This window comes from Panthera leo, chromosome D3, assembly GCF_018350215.1.
Source record: "Panthera leo isolate Ple1 chromosome D3, P.leo_Ple1_pat1.1, whole genome shotgun sequence".
In the NCBI taxonomy this organism is placed as follows: domain Eukaryota; kingdom Metazoa; phylum Chordata; class Mammalia; order Carnivora; family Felidae; genus Panthera; species Panthera leo.
The window spans coordinates 47,073,813-47,094,352 of NC_056690.1; the positions used below are offsets into that span (position 1 = coordinate 47,073,813).

At 39.7% G+C, this 20,540-nt stretch overlaps 1 protein-coding gene across 4 annotated transcripts in view; it reads right to left on the reverse strand.

Moving 5' to 3' along the window:
- Positions 1-20,540, reverse strand: part of OSBPL1A (oxysterol binding protein like 1A) — a 243,168-nt gene that overhangs the window by 214,007 nt on the left and 8,621 nt on the right. For 2 of the 4 annotated variants that reach the window (XM_042909435.1, XM_042909430.1), the window contains exons 2-4: positions 10,479-10,601; positions 3,137-3,222; positions 1,772-1,846 (exon numbers count right to left, since the gene is read on the reverse strand). In XM_042909435.1, the coding sequence (XP_042765369.1) occupies positions 1,772-1,846; positions 3,137-3,222; positions 10,479-10,599 (282 nt within the window). In that variant the 5' untranslated portion in view covers positions 10,600-10,601. Of the gene's footprint in view, positions 1-1,771; positions 1,847-3,136; positions 3,223-10,478; positions 10,602-11,068; positions 11,089-20,540 lie in introns of those variants that run through there. The other 2 variants (XM_042909431.1, XM_042909432.1) reach the window with 2 other exon arrangements.

Sequence of the window (20,540 nt, forward strand, 5' to 3'; positions counted from 1 at the left end):
TGAAAGTATTAGCAAACAGAATCCAGTAACACACAAGAACAATTATTGTCCAATATGAAGTAAGATTTACACAGGAATGTTTAATATCCCCAAATCAATTAATGTAATATGCCACAATAGACTAATGAAAAAGTCACATGATCATCTCAAAAGACAGATGAATAGCATTTGACATATATTCATGATAAAAACTTTCAAGAACCAGGAATAGAGTAACACTTCCTCAACCTAATAAATAGCTAGGAAAAACTTACAAACACCATACTTACTGGTAAAAGACTAGATGCTATTCCCCCAGGATCAAAAAACAAGGATTTCTGCTCTCAACATATTTATTCAATAGTATACTAGGATCTAGCAAAGTAAAGGGTAGAGGTTGTGGTGGGGGAAAGTATCCAGCTGGAAAGGAAGAAGTACATTTGTCTTTATTTGCAGATAAGATCCAGTGTAGACAATGCTATGGAATTTATAAAAAATCTACTAGAATAAATGAGCTCAGCAAGTACACAGGACACAGATCAACAACAAAAAAATCAACTTGTCTTTCTATATAGTTGCAACAAGGAATCAGAAAAGGAAATTAAAAGAAAAATTCCATTGAAAATAGCATCAAAAAGAATACAATGTCTAGAAAACAATTTAACAGGAGAATAAGATCTGTACATTGAAAATTTCAAAACACTGCCAAGAGAAATTAAGGATCTAAATAAAGGGACAGGCATTTCACATTCATGGATTGAAAGACTCAATATTGTTAAAGTGGCCATTCTTCCCAAATGGGCCTGAGATTCTAGACAAGACAACCTCAAGTTTCCAACAGGTGTTTTTGTAGAATATGACCCTAAAATTTATATGGAAAAACAAACTTTTGACTGAAAATAGCCAAAATAATGTAAGTCACTGTTGGAAAACTCAGACTACCCAATATCAAAATTTAATTATAAAGCTACTGCAATAAAGGTGGTGTAGTACTGATGTAATGATAGACATAGATCAAAGAAACAGAATAGAAAGTCTAGAAATAAACCTCACATTTATGATCAATTCATTTCCACAAGGGTGCCAAGGCAATACAATAGGAAGAGAGTCCTGTCAGTAAACAGTTAAAAGATTAAAGAATGTGGCATAGCCATAAAATGGTATGTTCTTCTGCCATAAAAAGGAAGAAATTACTGATACATGAATGCTACAGCATTGATAAACTTCAGTAATATCATGCTAAATTAAAGAAGTCAGACACAAAGCTTGTATGATTTCATCTATAAGAAATTTCTAGAAAAGACCAACATCCTAAAGATAGAAAGCCAATCGGCGGTAGCCTGAGGCATGGGAGAGCAGCAGGGAATGAACACAAACAGGCATGAGGAAACTTTCTGAGCTGATGGAAATGTTCTAAAACTGGACTGTGGGGATGGCCGGACAACTGTGTAAAGGTACCAAGAATCACTGAAATGCGCGCTTACAGTAGGTGAGTTTCATGCACCATAAAATTATACCTCAATGAAGCGTTTTTTTTTTTAAAAAAGGAACAATCAGGAGTTCCCCATCCCAAAGGACACGAGTGGGGACAGAAGGAGTCCCTGTCAGGAGGCCAGAGTGGAAGTAACCTGACCTCACTTTTCATTCTAAGAGCTTGTGACCTTGTGACCCAAAGTGCTGGTTTATGTATCTGTTGTGGCTTTTCTCAGTTGCTATTCAGAGCCATAAAAAACATAGGCGACTGCCCCTCCAAATATTCCACTTGCAAACACTGAACATGGAATGTTCTCACCTTTCGTCCTGTAAAGGCAGCTCGATGAAGTGGCGTGTCTCCCATGTCATTCAATACATTCACTTCTGCACCAGCCTGAACAAACGTGAAAATGTTAGATATCTTCCACGTGTCAAGAAATATTAAATATTTCTTTTTCAAAGACTTTTAAGTAATCTCTACACCCAACGTGGACAAACTTATAAACTTGAGATCAAGAGTTGCATGCTGAGCCAGCCAGTAGCCCCCAAAATATATTAAATACTTCAAAATTAAAATAATTAATATTGATTGGTTGTCACCACTAAAATTCAATTTAATTCACAGTAAAACAATAAAGCTTCCTGAAAGGTAAAAGTCTACATGATAGGTAGAAGAATAAAAAGTTTACTTTTCTTTAAAAATCTATAGACTTTCACTCTACTTTAGAAACCCAAATATTAAAAAAGAACTGTCTGAATGAAACACGACATTTTGGGGGCACCTGAGTGGCTCAGTGGATTAGGCATCTGTCTCTTGATTTCAGCTCATGTCGTGATCTCACATTTATGAGATCGAGCCCCTCGTCAGGCTCCGTGCATGGAGCCAGCTTAGGATACTCTCTCTCTCTCCCTCTCTCTCTTCCCCTCTCCTGCTCATGCATGCTCTCTCAAAATAAATAAATATTAAAGAAAATACCACATTTTCTCCACCAATTTAGTAAGTTCTCAGGAAGAAAAAGATACCACTATTTAAATGTACAGTTTACTAATTAAATTTGAAGACACAATTTCAGAAATACCAATATGTGAAAAAAATCATAGAATTGAAAATTGTGAGGTCTTAAATCATATGGTGCTCATTAAGAGATTCTGACATTTTTTAATCATTTAAGATGTGCTTTGGTTATTTTTTAACTGTTATATTAAAAAACAATAATAGTATCTTCAAATTCGTACAACCATTTTTGCAATTTTAAAAAGTCAGTAACAGAAAAATCAAATGACTAAGAAAACAGAATTTTAATCATCAGGCTAACCTAATTCATGTACTTAGCAAAGAACAATTAAGTGTGTTAGTGATGAGCTATTGCTTTAAATAAGCCACTATGGTTAGTTGGCTTTTCTAAGACTTTCATAATTTCTGTAACAGCAATATTTATTTTATTCATTTAAAAATTAGAGCCATAGGGGCACCTGGGTGGCTAAGTTGGTTAAGTGTCTGACTCTCGATTTCAGCTCAGGTCATGATCTCAGATTGTGGGATGGAGCCGTGCATCAGGCTCTGCAGTGAGCATGAAGCCTGCTTAGGATTCTCTCTCCCCCTCTTCCTCTGCTCCTCCCCCACTTGTGCATGTGGTCACTCTCAAAAAAAAAAAAAAAAAAAAAATTAGAGCCATATACATACCTTTAACAGATCCTGGACCACTTGTCTATGTCCAAAATAGCATGCCAGATGAAGAGGTGTCCACCCCAAATTAGACTTACTTCTTCCTAAAAGTGGAAAAATAGAAGGCATTTTTAGATGTTATTTAGGTAATTTTATACTAAAATTTCTCTTTACCAAGGTACTTCCATACATTGGCCAATCTCCCCTTCATATTGCACTGCTGATAAACGAGGGACGAGACAGGACGTAGTCAGAAGCATAACAAGTGTAATAGATTAGAACCCACAAGCCCCAGATTCTGGTGCCACCTTCCTAACTCACTAACTCAATGTCCTCATTCTTAAAAGGGTGGGGAGAGACACGATGGGGGTGACATTCAAAGTAGATAATCTCTAGTTGGCTCCAAGGTTCTGAGTCTCTAACCATCTTACCATCATTTAACAAAGATGTGGTTCTCTTGGCACAGCATTTCATAAAAAGCACCTCTCTTTGAAAGCCTGTGCCTTGTCAGGAGGGTGAATGGAAATACGGAATTGATAAAGAATCTTTTCTGTAGCATTTGGAAAATTGTTAACTCTGTAGATAGTGACATAAAATGGAGTCCTGACTCCAGATAAAATCTCAAGTAATGAGGATATGGGTTACCAGAGTGGTAGAGTTCTACTAAATAACAAGAACCAAAATTAAGAGCAATGAAATGTCGGATCCCTGATGAGGAGAGGTACAGAAGAAGGGAGTGCGACAAAAACAATACAATTCAATTCAGGAAGAAAAGGCGGGGGGCACTGTAGCTTAGAGCAGCAATAGCTCCAAAAGGTTACCAAAATTTCCACTCAGGCTTAAGGGAATATAGCCTATCAAATTCCAAAGCCCAGCACTCGGGAGGGTCTACCAAAGCCCAGGAGTATGCTGTCGCCTGTGGGGCACTCCTCTGGAGGGGCTGAAGGTTTAATGGCTGCCCTTGCTTCCTGGACTTCAGGTTTTGAGCCAATAGAAACCCCAGGCACCAGCCTCAGTGTACCCGGAACAAGCCTCGGACAGCTCCCTGAGGGACTGCTGCCACCAACAGTGTCCTGTGTTTGTGTGCCACTTACCCAAACTCCTACAATGATGTCCCCTAAAATGTGTACCCTCTGGAACCTGTAATTTCGGTCAATGAATCCTACAGCCACGGACTGTTTTGTGGAATGTTTACCTTCTGTCCTTAAGTGAAACCTGATGTCCTTTTCCTGATGACAAGGACTCTCCTTTACCCCTCAGGTGGAGTCTCCCCTCCCCCAATTCCCACACTCACTGGTCCTCCCACGACAGAAGCCAACGCTGTCTGTAGTCAAGGACTCCACTCATGTTACAACTCCTCTTGTGAGACTTCTACCATTAAGCCTGAAAACCTTCTCTGCTGTCATCTACCAGCCTCCCACTGGCTCGCCCCTCACCAAGTAACTCTGGGGGACAGTCCTTCTCCCCATGCAAACCCTGCCACTGTCCTAGGGGTGTCTACTAGTTGTTCAGTATGCCGGCTCCTCTGTTTCTCAGCTCCCTCATTTCCCCACAAACTTTGCCTCTGCTTGATGTTAACCCCCAGGGCCAGGGTCAGGGCCTGGGTATCACTGTCATTTCTGAGCTAATCAACTCCCACTTTCCAGCTTATTCCCACAGGTGTACTCCCAGACTTGTTCAGCTGAATCAGCCCTTCATCCTTTGATTACTTCTCATGTATGTAAACACCTCCATCTTTACTTCCTTTAACAAATCCAGCATTTTGATCCCTTACTTTAACTTCTTTGCCAGTCCCCTCAATAATCCTGTCGCAGTAGCCTACAAAAACCCCAAAGCCTGATCAGTACACTGGCTTGATTTTCCTAGAATCACACCAGGTTGCTAAACAGTGGGAGCACCTTAAACTCCGGATCTCCTACTTCCGCGAGCCTCTAGACACTGCCTGGAAATCCTTTTTAGAATACCCTCTTCAAGGGGCTCTCCTACAGTCCACAGCAGCGACTTCAAGTCACGACTGTTCTCAAGCCTCTTCCCCAAATAACTCCCCTTAGCAAAGGGCCTCCGTCTCTTAGCTTCACAATGAGGGGTAAAGTTTTCATGGAATTCCCTGGGCTTCCTGGAGCCAAATGTACCACCGTACCCCCATCTACAGGCGTTCTTCCATCCTTCCCCCCGTAGGCCTAGACTAACCCAGACCTTGTGCCCTGGACTCCACCCCTTTCTGCTTCTGAGGCACTTTTCTCCTTTATCTTCCGCCTCTCCCTCCTCACTTATGAGTAAGGAGGAAGTAAACACTTGGGTCTCTTCTTACAATCAAGAGCAACAAAAGCCCTCTGATGGCATCCTCCCTACCAGCTACCGTGCTCCTCACTCTTCCTTCCCTGCTCTGCCTTCACTTACTTTTTCCACCCCATTTACTCCTGTCAGCCCCCACTACCCATGGCAGACTAGGGTCATCTCCCACCTTGTCATTCAAATGGTCCTCCAGTTTTGATCCACAAATGCTATCACCAAGTCACAGGGACACTTTTTAGCTATCACAACACCGGGTCACTGCATATAGCATCGGATAGTATGGCCCACAGGCCTTCCCGGCTGCCACAGCCCTGCACTCTGTAGGGTTTCTCGTTGCCCCGACACTTCTTTAAGGATCCTTTGGAAGCTCCACTGTCCAATTAGTCCTTCATTATTGGTATCTCCAATAACGGCATCTCCTGGCCCTCTTCCACTGCTTTCATTTTTTCTGTGGTACGGACTTCAAAATCCATATTCCATCTCTTTACGAGACACCTCCATTTGGATGATGCAAAATACTTTGTGCTCAAAAGGCACAAAACTGAGGGGTGCCTGGGTGGCTCAGTCGGTTAAGCATCCAACTTTAGCTCAGTCATGATCTCGCACTTCATTGGTTCAAACCCCCCGTCGGGCTCTATGCTGACAGCTTGGAGCCTAGAGCCTGCTTCGGATTCTACGTCCCTTTCCCTCTGCCCCTCCCCCACTCATGCTCTGTGTGTCTTTCTCAAAAATAAACATTTAAAGAAATTTAAAAAAAAAAAAGCACAAAGCTGAACTTACCCTGTTATAGGTACACAGTTGACCCTTGACAACACTGGCTTTGAACTGTGTGGGTCCACGCACACATGGAGTTTAGTTGACAAAACACTTTAAATGTATTTTCCTCATGATTTTAACATTTTTCTCCAGCTTACTTTTTTATAAAAATACAGCACATCACACACACAACACATAACATATGTGTAAACCGAGTTACCAGCAGGGCTTCTTCCTGGTCAACAGCAGGCTATTAGCAGTTAAGTTGCGGGGGGGGGTGGGGGTGGAAGTCAAAAAAAGTTCTACGTGGATTTTTTTTTTTTTTTTTTTTTTTTTTTTTTTTTTTTTTTTTACTGTGCAGGGGGTTGGTGCCCTTTCACCCTGCATTCTTCAAGAGTCGACTTTACACAGTCACTGAAATTATCTCTACCCCTTCCCACGTGTGTTTTCACAATGAATTGCCATTATTCACCTTGTTTCTCAGATCATAAACAAGCAACACTCTTGCCCCCTTTCTCCTTTTCACACCCACATTCAGGGTGCCCTACCGATTCCACCCCCTAAATGTTAATTATATCTGTGTGTTGCCATTCACATTGCTTTCAGCCCCAGCGAACACCTAACAGCTAACATGAACTGAACTGGTCTCCTCACATCTGAGGTTTCCAAGAAATCAGAATTTCCAAAATCCTACATGATTCTTAAAATACTTCATTCTTTATTAGTAAAAAGTAGTAAAGAGTAGTAGTAAAGTTAGCAGTAAAGAGTATCTTTTTTTTTTTAATTTTTTTAATCTTCATTTTTGAAAGAGAGAGAGACAGACTGCAAGCAGGGGAGGAAAAGAGAGAGGGAGACACAGAATCTGAAGCAGGCTCCAGAACCAACGCGGGGCTCGAACCCACGAACCGTGAGATCATGACCTGAGCTGATGTCGGAGGTTTAACTGACTGAGCCATCTAGGTGTCCCAAGAGTATCTTTTTACTACTTACCACGGATATCCAAAAAATTTTGTTCAACAAATAAGAAATGTCAAATTGAGGAGTATTTACAAAGGACTGTACCCTACATAGAATGCTGAAACACTGGGAAACACCAGCAGATACTATGGTAACATTCACATAACTTCACATTCAGAATTTCCAGCAAAGCGACAGGACACCACTACAGAATCACGTGTAGACGTGGACAACATATGTTTTTATTTCGAAAGACCCTGTTTTGACCTCACTTTGCACTTAACCGATTACGTTCTTCTCACCAGCTTATCTTGTAACTCAGGCAGAAGACCCAGCAGGCAAAGCATCCTGGAACGGGTACCAAAACCAGCCCCTCGAGCAAGGGGGCACTGCCCAGACATGCCCATGCAATGCAGGACTGATCCCAAGACAATCCCACCTGACCTTTATTCTTTACTGCCCACCGGCACGCACCCACCACCCTTTGTTCCACATTTTCCTCATTCAAACCTAGAAGTATTTTCAGCACTTTGGAGATAGCCAAAGACACTAGCCTGTCTCCTGGTGTTGGCCTCCTGGAAACAAATCCCTTTCTTGTTTTACCACCACTCGTCTCCCTCTTTGGATTTTGTCAGAAGTGAGCGCCTGAACCCCACAGAGCCACGGGCTCTGGCACCCTTGGGCCTCGGTTACAACTTTGCTTCCAGAACTTATATCTCAGAACACTGTTAGAACCTAGCTAAGTGCCTACTCTAACAGGATACCTGTAGGCCAGCTGAGAGAAGTCATGGGCAGCTATCAGGAAAGTCAGAGGCCTGTTCTGGCAGCACTCCACAAGACTCCGGGTCAAACCACACAGACCCAAGGAGGCAGGAGCCCTGACCAGAAACCTAAGACCAAATACAGAAGAAAAGGCGCAAAACTCTGCTTCTAATTAGAATCCTCGCCTGAGTACCGAATGTTCCACCTCCTAGTTAACAACTGTCAATGACAGATAGAAACCCAGCCCCCAGGGCAGGCACCTCCCTCCCAGCCCTCCCGCCCTCTAGCTCACCACTCTCACATCTCCAGACTGTCTTTTTTGCTTTAATAAACTTTCCCCGCTTTTGTAGCTCATCTGCTGTGTTACGTATCTGTCCTTGAATTCCGTGACACCTTTTGGGATGGACTGTGTTGAGATCCCAGAGCCAGGGGCTCCCCAGTTCACCCACCAATAACACCACTCAGAATTTACATAAAGTATACTGTGCATATAAACATTAATTTTTGCAAGAAAGTCTCACCATTAGCAATAGACAGGACCGTAAACACACAACAACAGCTATAAGGAAAACAGATTAGATCCTTTTTCCCCCTATCCTAGAAATATTGGCCTTAACCTTCAACTGCAGGCCATTGTTTCCTTCTGTCACTTTCAACTTGACATCGGTAATTCCTTCCAACCAATAACATCTCTATGTTGATTGTTAAGCTTTAATTCTTAAAGAATTATAGTACATTTTACCATTTTCTCAATGTCTCAGGGTTTGGAAAAACAAATCAGATAGCAAAGAAATCCTAGAAATGCCTGGTGCAAGGCTACCCCACGGGGAAACACTACTCATATCCAGTCCCCTGGCCCCCATTCACTTCTACTGGTGAACTGCACATCACCTGGTAGGTCATCTTCTACATAAATCCTTTAAAACTGCCCTTAAGACAAAGTCTGACTGACAGGAATAATGATGAAATTTTGAAGAAGCATTCACATCTATTTCACAGTTTTACATTTCCCATTAGATGACTTTCCACCAAGTAGCCTGGATACATAGGTAAGGATGGAAAGGGTAGATAAAGGGTCATTAGGATTATCAAATGCCAGGAATGTTTCTGGCATTCAAAATAGAATCCCAAGATAAAGATTAAGAACTAGCCTTTGCTGAAGGACCAGGAGGATTTTTACAATTCCTTTAGCATACCAAAAACAACTATTTTCTGGACAACTCAGATCATAGTTTTCTCTCCGCTGCAAATATAATAATCCTTCCCCAACATGGGTGAAGACATAAGGTTTATTGCTCTAGGACAGAAGAATGTGACCCAGCAGAATAAAATATGCATCGGGGACAGAGGACTGTGAGAAAGGCACAAATGAAGAGACATGGTGCTCCTGTTCATGAGCCCAGAAAGCAAGATAAATCAAGGATACACCAAGAACAGGCAAGTGGCATCTGGGATGACAGAGAAAGATATCCTAGCAACCACCTATCCCAGCACCCACCTGCAAGGTGGCCACAAAGTAATAGTCACGGAGCACTCACTACTTGTATGACACACGGAGAGACACGAGTTTGAGTTTGTCCCAAGGGTCAGCTACAAATGCTTCAGGAGCACTGGGAAGACAAGGGTCACTGAGGAATCAAAGGCTATAGACACACACAACAAGGCTCATCTTTATTTTTAAACACCAGCTTGGGGGAGACAGGGCAAAGAGAGTTGAGAGGCTCTGGAAGACCAATCATTTATCAAAAAGCTACAAGATCGAGAAACCAAAAGATTAATATTTATTTAGTCCTCCATACTCCAAGAAGGAGAAGGTGCTAGTTGAAATATAAGAGCCATTTTAGAAGATACATTTTATTTCTCTGCACACCTGAGCATAATACATACAACCTTGCCACAGGTGCATTAGGATTTGGCTGCTATGTACCTTGCCTCACCCTTCCTGCCTGCAGGCCCTTGCCACCTGGACTGCCTCTCACCTCAGGACCTTGGCACATGCTGTATCTTCTCCCTTGAACACTTTTCTTCTCTATTTTCACCTGGTTAAGTTCTACACACCCTTTATAGATCACCTTAGAATCATTTCCTCTAAGAAGCTAATCCTTCTAGGTCCAGTTACAGGCCTCTCCTATGGGATCCCATGACACCCTGGGGTTCCATATTCTGGTACATATTTTGAAGTGTAGACTAGTCTATTAATCCTCTACACTAGTCTCAATGAGGCCAGGGATCCTGCCTAACACCACCTGCAAGGTACTTCACAGGACTCTGGGCATACACTGAACACTCAAACTGATTGATTTAACCATAATACCCTATCATAGCGTGCATCTTGTAGGCTCAGGGTCACTCTTGTAGCTGATAAAATTGTCAGAGACCCTAAACCTTAAGACGAGATCTCAATTTCTCGGACTTAGAACTACGAGGCACTACTAGGTAAAACTACTCTTTTACCTACTCTTATGAAGACTCTTTCTAGAAAAAGATCTGGGAATTTATTTCTAGCAAGACCAAAAAGATTAGTGCTAAATAAATGACAGAGTTGTGCATACTCACAAGAAAAAGCTAAAAAAACTCACTCAAAGCTTACCTTTGCAATTAATGTCAGCAATTACTTGATTTTTTTCCATGGTTTCTAATAACTGTCGAACTTCTTTAGCATTGCCATTTCTGGCATGATGGAGAAGCTCCTGTTCTGCTTCAGTATTCATTTCTAGATTTAAAAATAATAATATTACTATTGAGTGATATAATTACCTTTCGTATACTATCTGCTAATACAAAAAAAAAAATTCACTTTACAAGTAATAAGGACGATGTAAGAACTAAGTGAATCAGTTGCAGGGCCAGAACTTGACCTTCAGACTCCTTAAATTATTGAAAAAGTGCACTAAACATTTGGGCAAGTTTCTTAAGCTCTCAAAGCCTCAGTTTCCTTATCTGCAAAATAACCAACCTCATGAGCTGTTATATCATATTTGACAGAATGCTCTTAAAGGTATGAAATATTTTGCAAATGGTTAACACAAACATTATATAACTAGATATAAAATTAAAATGTGGTCATTACAATAAAAATATCATAAGGCTGAAACATTAACACATTTAAAACTTGTGCAAAACATCCTGAATAGGAAAAAATCAAATTACAGATAAAAATCCTGGAGTGACCATACTTACAATTCCTTTGTTTCCTCTTTCATATTTTACTAAGCTTCAAAATAAACATAGAGCACTACAACCAAATTCAAGCCATTTGTCAAAATAAGTAGCAATTCACAAAATATAAATTTCTTTCTTACTAATAAATGCAAATAAAACAATTTTTTGCCTACAAGATTAAATAAAAAAGGTTATACACCTGAAACTAATGCAACATTGCATGTCAACTATAATTCAATTAAAAAAAAAAAAAAAAAGATGAAACATGCCTAATACTGTCATGGACAGGATATAAGCACCACTTGTCAATATCAAGTAAATTTCAAAATACACATACACTTGGGGGAAGATTCTACTAAAATGACTAGAGTATGGAAACACCAGCAATCTGTCTGTCTCCCCACCTAGATAACAACTGTACTGGCAGAATCTGCCTGATATAACGGTTTTGGAACTCTAGGATCTTCTGAAGGCTTACAACCACCAGGGAAAGCTTGGAAGGGAACTGTGGTTAATTTATGTCAATTTAAGCTCTTAGCAAGGCAGCAGCTACCCATCTCCACCCCGAAATTCCCCCAGTGCATGCATTCCTGGAATGGCTTACAGGAACCAGGGTGAACAAAAAGATCCCTGTACTCCAAATATTGGAGAGCTGAGCTCTGATACACTGCTGCTTCTGATCAGAGATGCAGACAAGGAAGCAAGTAGACACACTTGCATGCACCACCTCTCACTGCTTTAAGCCCCTCCAGCAGACTGAACTTCCAGGAGATTTAAAGGACCAGCATTCATTTTTGTCCCCCCCACCCCACCCCCCCCCCCCCGCCCCGCACCCGCCTTCATTTCTCCATTCTTCCCCCCGCCCCCACGTAAGAGCCAGACACTAAAGACTAGGACACTGAAAAACAACAGCATTTATGGAGAAAATTAAAACATGACTGCTCACGACCACCAAAAGAAGACCTGAGAAGACCTTAAGTTTACAGCTAAGGCTGACCTCAGCACAGCCTACAATAATCCAAGAAAAATAACATATTAGAAAACTCGAGGAAGGAGGAGAATTTGCTATCTAGAGTTAGTACGTTAGATTCAAATGTCCAGTTTTCGATAATTAAAAAAGTTACAAGGCATACAAAGAAACAGAAAAGTAGAGCCCAAAGGGAAAAACAAATCAATAGAAACAGTCCCTGAAGATCTGATGGCAAATATACTAGACAAAGGCATCAAAAAGACATTCAAAGACCTAAAGGAAGAGATGGTGAAAGACAAAATGCATAAACAAAATGAAAATATGAATAAAGACCAAAAAAAAACCTAAAAAGAAACAAAGACGAAATTCTTGAACTGAAAAGTACAATAACAAAAAATTCACTTGAGAGATTCAAAAGCTGATTTGTATAGGCAGAACACTCAGAAAACTTGAAAGATAGGACACAGAAATTACTGAGTCTGGGGAACAGAAAGAAAAAAAAACTGAAAACAAAACATAGCTTAAGAGACCTGTAGGACACCAACAGATCAACATGCATCATGAAAGTCTTAGAAGTGGGAGAACGAGGGTTGAGCAATTGGAGAAATAATAGCTGAATACTTCCCAAATTTGAGGAAAAAACATGAATATAAACATCCAAGAAGGTCAATGAACTCTAAGTAAGGGGAACTCAAAGAGATATGCTACATAATCCAACTTTCAAAACAGAAAATCTTGATAGCAGGAAAGAAGCTAAATCATCACATACAAGGGATCCAGGGTAGGAAGACTGGCAGATTTCCCATCAGAAACTTTGGAGGACAGAGAGCAGTATGCAAATATATTCAAAGTGCTGAAAGAAAAACTATCCTGTATCTGGCAAAACTGCCTTTCAAAAGTAAGAGAGAAATTAAGACATCCCAGAAAAATAAAAGCTGAGGCAGTTCATTACCACTAGACCTGCCTTTCAAGAAATGCTCAACAGAGTCTTACAAGGTAAAATAAAAGCACCCTAGACAGTAACTCAAAGCTATGTGGAGAAATAAACATCTTGATAAAGGCAAACACATGCACAATTACAAAAGCTAGTGTTATTTTAACAATGGTTTATAGCTGTACTTCTTGTTTTCTACATGATTTAAGAGTAACGCATTTAAAGAAAAAAATATTGGATTAAAAATATAATTTTGTCTTCTAACTCCAAATCTTATTTTCTACATAATTTAAGGGACTAACACATTTAAAAGAATTATTTTTGTTTTGGGTACAGAGTGTACAAAGATGTAATTCTGTGACATCAGTAGCCAAAAGGAGTGGGAACAGAGCATAAAGGAGCAAGGTAGGTGTGTGTGTGTGTGTGTGTGTGTGTGTGTGTGTGTGTGTGTGTGTGATTTAAGTTAAACTAGTATAAACCCAAATTAGTGTTATAACTTTAGGATGATAAATGTAATCTCCATGGTAACCCTAATCCCCAAAAAATAACTACAGAATCTACAGAAAGGAGAATACTTTAAATATTTCAGTATTTAAAAAAATGAAATTTCAAGGAATTCTAAATAGCCAAAACAATCTTCAAAAAGGAGGCAATGCTGGAGGACTTACGCTTCTGGATTTCAAAACTTATAACAAAGCTAACGTCATCAAACACTGTGGTACTAGCATAAAGACAGACATACAGAACAATGGAATAGAACAGGGAAGCCAAATAAACCCTTGTGTATATGGTCAATGATTCTTTACAAGACTGACGCCATGATTCAACAGTCTTGTCAACAAATGGTGCTGGGAAAACTGAAAATCCACATGGAAAAGAACAAAGTTGAACTTTTACCTAACATCATATTTAAAAACTAATTCAAATTGGATCAAAGATCTAAATGCAAAACATAAAACAATGAAAGTCTTAGAAGAAAACACAGGGCAAATGCTTCATGACATTGGTTTTGGCAATGATTTCTTGGATAGAACAAAGGCATGGGTAACAAAAGAAAAAATAGACAAAGTGGACATTATAAGAATTTTTAAATTCTGTGCATCAAAAGCTACTAGCAGAGTTAAAACACAAACCACAAGATCAGAGAAAATATTTGCAAATCATATCTGATAAGGGATTAATAACCAAAATACACAGAGAACTCCTAAAACTCAAACAAAACCCAGCTCAAAAACAAAGTACTTGAATAGACATTTCTACAAATATACACATGGTCAATAAGGACATGAAAAGTTGTTTCCCATTACTGATCATTAGGAAAAGGCAAATCAAAACTACAATGAGCTACCATCTCACACCCAATAAGAAGACTACTATGGGGAAAAAAAACAAACAAACAGAAAACAAGTGTTGTCAAGGATGTGGAGAAATTAGAATCCTGTGCACTGTTGGCAGGAATGTAAAATGGTACAGCCATTGTGTAAAACAGATTAGCAATTCCTCAAAAAATTAAAACCAGAACTACCCTATAATCTGGCAATTCCACTTCTGGGTATACACCCAAAAGAACTGAAAGTGGGGGTCTCAAAGAGGTATTTGTACATCTGTGTTCAGAGCTGCATTACTCATAATAGCTAAAACATGGAAGCTATACAAGTGTCCACCAGGAGATGAACAGTTAAGCAAAATGTGGTATATAGGTACAATGGAGTATTTTTCAATCTTTAAAAAGAAAGACGTTGTTGCAATATGCTACATGAATGAACCATGAGGACATTATGCTAAGGGAAATAAGCCAGTCACAGAAAGACAAATACTGTATGATTCCACTTTTATGAAGTACTTTGAGCACAGTAGTCAAAAGAGAAAGAAAACGGAATGGTAGTGGCCAAGGGCTTGGGGGAGAGGAGAATGGGGATTTATTGGGTACAGAGTTTCAGTTTTATAAGAAAAGTTCTCACGATGGATGATGGTGATGGTAGCACATATTTATGTATTTAATACCACAAACATTTTTAAGATGGTAAATTATATCTTATGCATATTTTACAATTTAAAAAATATTTTAAAAAATACACATACACCATTTCCTTTCCCAGGGCAATTCTACTTCTAGGAATCTATGCTATAGAAATACTTACAGAAGATTATTTCATAAGCACATAAGGATTGCTTTATTTACAGTAGTGAAAAAGGTATTAAGAAGTCCACGTCCATCAATAGGCAACTGGTTAAATAAATCCTCTAAGGCTAAAAGAAATGCTCTACAGACTAGAGGATGGAAGACCGTCGGAGGACGGTTTCAAAAAGTAGCAGCCTATGTACAGTGAACAGCATGACTTCCAGCTCTCTTTCTTAATCAGCATTCCTAATGCTGACAAGCCAGGCTCCACCCACTGGGAGGAGACTAAGCTGGTGACAGTCCCTAAAGGATAACACATTCCAAGAGGACACCAGCAGCTCCCAACAAGAAGCTAAGCCAGATGAATCTTAGTAAAAATGGCAGTTAACAAGGCTCCCCTACTTTCTCAATTTCCAGTCAGCTTTCAAGTTCCTCATTCTTAAATGCCAATAGCTAAGGGCGACAAGACATCTGAATAAAAGCTCTAAAACATGAGAGTCTAAAAACCAAACAGGGGGTAAAAAAAAAAGCAACTTGAAAAAAAGTTCAGAGAGTAAGTTAAATAAAACCTAATCTTTGGAGAATAACATTGTATTCTGAAACAAAACCAAGATACTATATTAAAATACAAAACTGCAGAAAAAATATATTTGAGTATTAAGAATAATAGCAAAAAATATCAAAGAAACCAGGAGCTAGTTCTTTTAAAAGATCAATCTTGGGGCACCTGGGTGGCTCAGTCAGTTAAGCGTCTGACTTCAGCTCAGGTCATGATCCCATGGTTGGTGGGTTCAAGCCCCACATCAGGCTCTGTGCTGACAGCTCAGAGCCTGAAGACTGCTTTGGATTCTGTGTCTCCCCCTCTCTCTCTGCCCCTTCCCCCACTTATGCTTTGTCTCTCTCAAAAACAAACATTAAAAAAAAATTAAGGATCAATCTTTAGCAAGACTCAAAAGAAAAAAAGATAACTCAAAATCATAAAGAGAAGAAATAACATCACAAAATTACAAAGGATTGTAAGAAATTATTGTGAAAAATTAGTGCTAACATATTGGACAGAAGAAATGGATAAATTCCTAGAAACATGTAACCTCCCAAAACTGAATCAAGAAGAAACAAAAAATTTGAACAGACCAATTATCGGCAAGGAAATTGAATCAGTAATCAAAAAATTTCCCAAAGCAAAAGTCCAGGACCAGATGGCTTCACAGAATGAATTCTACCAAACATTTCAAGAAATGATAATCCCTATTCCCAAACTATTCCAAAAAACAAAAGAGTAAGGAAAGCTTCCAAGTTCATTCTATGAGGTCAGCATTACCCCAATACCAAAATCAGATAAAGACACTACAAAAAAAAAAAAAAAAAAAAGAGAGAGAGAGAGAGAACACTATAGGCCAATCTCTCTGGTGAACACAGATGCAAAAATCCTCAATGAAGTATTAGCAAACCAAATCCAACAATACATCAAAAAACAAAACAAAACAAAACAAAACACACATCACAATCAAATGGGATTTACTCCTGGGATGCAAGGGTAGTTCAATATTCAGAAATCAATCAACATGATACATCAACAAGAGAAGTGATCATACGGTTTTTATTCTTTCACTATATGTAGAAAAAACATTTAACAAAGTATGACCCCCTTTCTTTTTCTTTTTTTTCAACGTTTTTTATTTATTTTTGGGACAGAGAGAGACATAGCATGAACGGGGGAGGGGCAGAGAGAGAGGGAGACACAGAATCAGAAACAGGCTCCAGGCTCCGAGCCATCAGCCCAGAGCCTGACGTGGGGCTCGAACTCACGGACCGCGAGATCGTGACCTGGCTGAAGTCGGACGCTTAACCGACTGCGCCACCCAGGCGCCCCGAGTATGACCCCCTTTCTTGACAAAAGTCCTCAACAAAGTAGGTTTAGAGGGAATACACCTCAACATAATAAAGGCCATATATGAAAAACCCACAGCCAACATCATAGTGGTGAAAAACAGAGCTTTTCTTCTCAGATCAGGAACAAGTCAAGGATATCAACTCTTACCACTTGTATTCAACATAGTAGTGGAAGTCCTAGCAACAGCAATCAGACAATAAAGAGAAATAAGAGGCATCCAAATTTGTAAGGAAGTAAAACTTTCACTATTTGCAGATGATGTGATACTATATATAGAAAACCCTAAAGACTCCACCAAAAAAACTACCAGAACTTATAAATGAATTCAGCAAAATTGCAGGATACAAAATAAATATACAGAAATTCATTGAAATTCTATACACTAATAATGAAGTAGCAGAAAGTGAAATTAACAATCTCATTTACAATTTCAACAAGAATTTAAAAATATCTAGGAATGCACTTAACCAAGAACATGAAAGAGCTATAGTCTGAAAACTATAAAACACCGATGAAAGAAATTGAATATAACAAAACCAAATGGAAAGATATTTCATGATCATGGGTTGGGAGAATACGGTTTTTTGTTGTTTTTTGTTTTTACTTAGAGAGAATCCTAAGCAGGCTCCAGACTCAGTGCAGAGTCCAACATAGGGCTCAATCCCGTGACCCCAGGATCATGACCTGTGCTGCCATCAAGAGTCAGATGCTCAACTGACTAAGCCACCCAGGCGCCCCAGGAGAGCAATGTTGTTAAAATGACTACACTACCCAAAGCAGTCTACACATTTAATGCAACCCCTGTCAAAATACCAACAGCATTTTTCACAGAACTAAAACAAACAATCCTAAGATTTGTATCGAACCACGAAAGACTTCAACTAGCCAAAGCAATCTTGAAAAACAATAAAACCGGAGGTATCACAATCCTAAATTTCAACACATACTACCAAGCTGTAGTAATCAAAACAGTATGGTACAGGCAAAAAACCAGACACATAGATCAACAGAACACAATAGAGACCCCAGAAATAAACCTACAGTTATGGTAAATTCATCTTCAACAAAGGAGACAGTAATAGGCAATGGGAAAAATACAGTCTCTAACAAATGATGCTGGGAAAACTGGACAGCTACATGCAAAAGAATGAAACTAGATCACTGTCTTATACCATACATAAAAATAAACTTGAAATGGATTAAAGATCTAAATGTGAGGTATGAAACCATAGAAATCATAGAAGAGAGCACAGGCAGTCATTTCTCAGACACTGGCCATGGAAACATTTTTCTAGATGTGTCTCCTGAGGCAAGGAAGAAAAAAAAAAAAAAAGCAAAAACACACTACTGGGACAATAACAAAATAAAAAGCTTCTGCACAGCAAAGTAAACAATCAACCAACAAAACTAAAAGGCAACCTACTGAATGGGAGAAGATATTTACAAGTGACACATCCAATAAAAGGTTAGTATCCAAAATATATAAAAAACTTAGAGACTCCTGGCTGGCTCATTTGGAGGACACTGTAACTCTTGATCTTGCAGTCATGAGTTCGAGCCCCACAACGGGTGTAAAGATTATTAAAAGATATGTTATATATTATACATATTATAAAAAACTTATATAACACCAAAAAAATAACCCAATTAAAAAATGGGCAGAAGATATGAACAGACATTTCTCCAAAGAAGACATACAGATGGCCAATGGACACATGAAAAGATGCTCAACAAAATCCATCATCAGGGAAATGAAAATCAAAACTACAATGAGATACCACCTCACACCTGACAGAACAGCAAAAATCAATAACACAAGAAACAGCAAGTGTTGGCGAGGATGTGGGGAAAGAGGAACCTTTTACATTGTTGGTGGAAATGCAAACTGGCACAGCCACTGTGGAAAACAGTATGGAGGTTCCTCAAAAACTAAAAATAGAACCACCCTAGGGGTGCCTGGGTGGCTCAGTCAGTTAAGCATCCGACTTCATTTCAGGTCATGATCTCACGGTTCATGGATTCAAGCCCCACATCAGGCTCTGTGCTGACAGCTCAGAGCCTGGAGCTTACTTCAGATTCTGTGTCTCCCTCTCTCTCTGTCCCTCCCCTGCTTGTGCTCAGTCTCTCTCAAAAATGAATAAACATTTTTTATAAAATAGAACTACCCTACATTCCAGGAATAGCACTACTGGGTATTCACCCCCAAAAACTGAAAACACTAATTCAAAGAGATACATGTACCTCTATGTTTACTGCAACATTATTTACAACAGCCAAACTTTGGAAGCAGCTCAAAGGTCCCTTAACAGATGAATGGATAAAGAAGATGTGTATATATACTACCCATCCACATGATGGAATATTATTCTGCCATAAAAAAATGAAATATTGCCATTTGCAAAAACACGGATGGAGCTAGAGTAGGATACTAAACAAAATAAGTCAGAGAAGGACAAATACCATATAACTCATGTGGAATTTAAGAAACAAAACAAATAAGCAAAGGGAGGAAAACGAGAGACACAAATAAACAGTGTTCTGCCTATAAAGAACAAATTGATGGTTACCAGAGGGAAGGTGCATAAGGGAAAGGGGGAAATCAGGGATGGAGATTAAAAAATACACTTATCATGACAAACAAAATAAAACGATAAAAATAAAAATAAACCTTACCCACTTAAACAGTCTACAGTAATATATTAACCACAACGGTTGCTCATAAATGCTGGGACTGGGATTAAAATGTACCTAACAAATGTTTATTAATACCTACCAAAGATGGGCTGCCTGCAGGAGGCACTGGAGGTACAGTGATGACGACACAGTCTCTGCCTCTCAGAAACAGGCCAACCATCAGACCAACATGTGCCACGAACAGTAACGTGTTCAAGGGACAGGCCAACCACCAGACCAACATGTGCCACAAACAGTAACGTGTGCAAGGGACAGGCCAACCACCAGAGCAGCATGTGCCACGAATAGTAACATGTCCAAGGGACAGCAGCTGTTCAGGAGAAAGCATGGTGCGTTCTTTGTCTGCATCAGTTATAGAAGGAATCACAGAGAAGGTGACGTTTAAGCTGGAGCCTGAAAAATGACAAGTTCTTTGGGGCGCCTGGGTGGCTCAGTCGGTTAAGCGACTAACTTCAGCTCAGGTCATGATCTCACAGTTCATGAGTGCGAGCCCTGCATCGGGCTCTGTGCTAACAGCTCAGGGCCTGAAGCCTGCTTCAGATTCTGTGTCTCCCCCTCTCTCTCCTCATGCTCTGTCAGTAATAATAAATAAACATTAAAAAAAAAAAAAAAAAAAAAAGGAATGACAAGTTCTCTAAGACCAGCAGCGTGAAGAAAGTTGCTAATGTGGACAACCCTGGGTGAAGTTGTGTGAGTCCATGCTGGCCATGGGGAGTCTGAGATTCCTGTGGGAACTGGAGAAGGATAGGTCCAGAGAGCAGCATGAGGAGAAGCACGCAGTTGTAGGCTAGAATTCACACAGCAGGACTTTCAGCCAAGCAGTGGTCGTTAAAGTCACAGGAGTAAATGAGATCCCTCACTTAGAGGAGACCAACA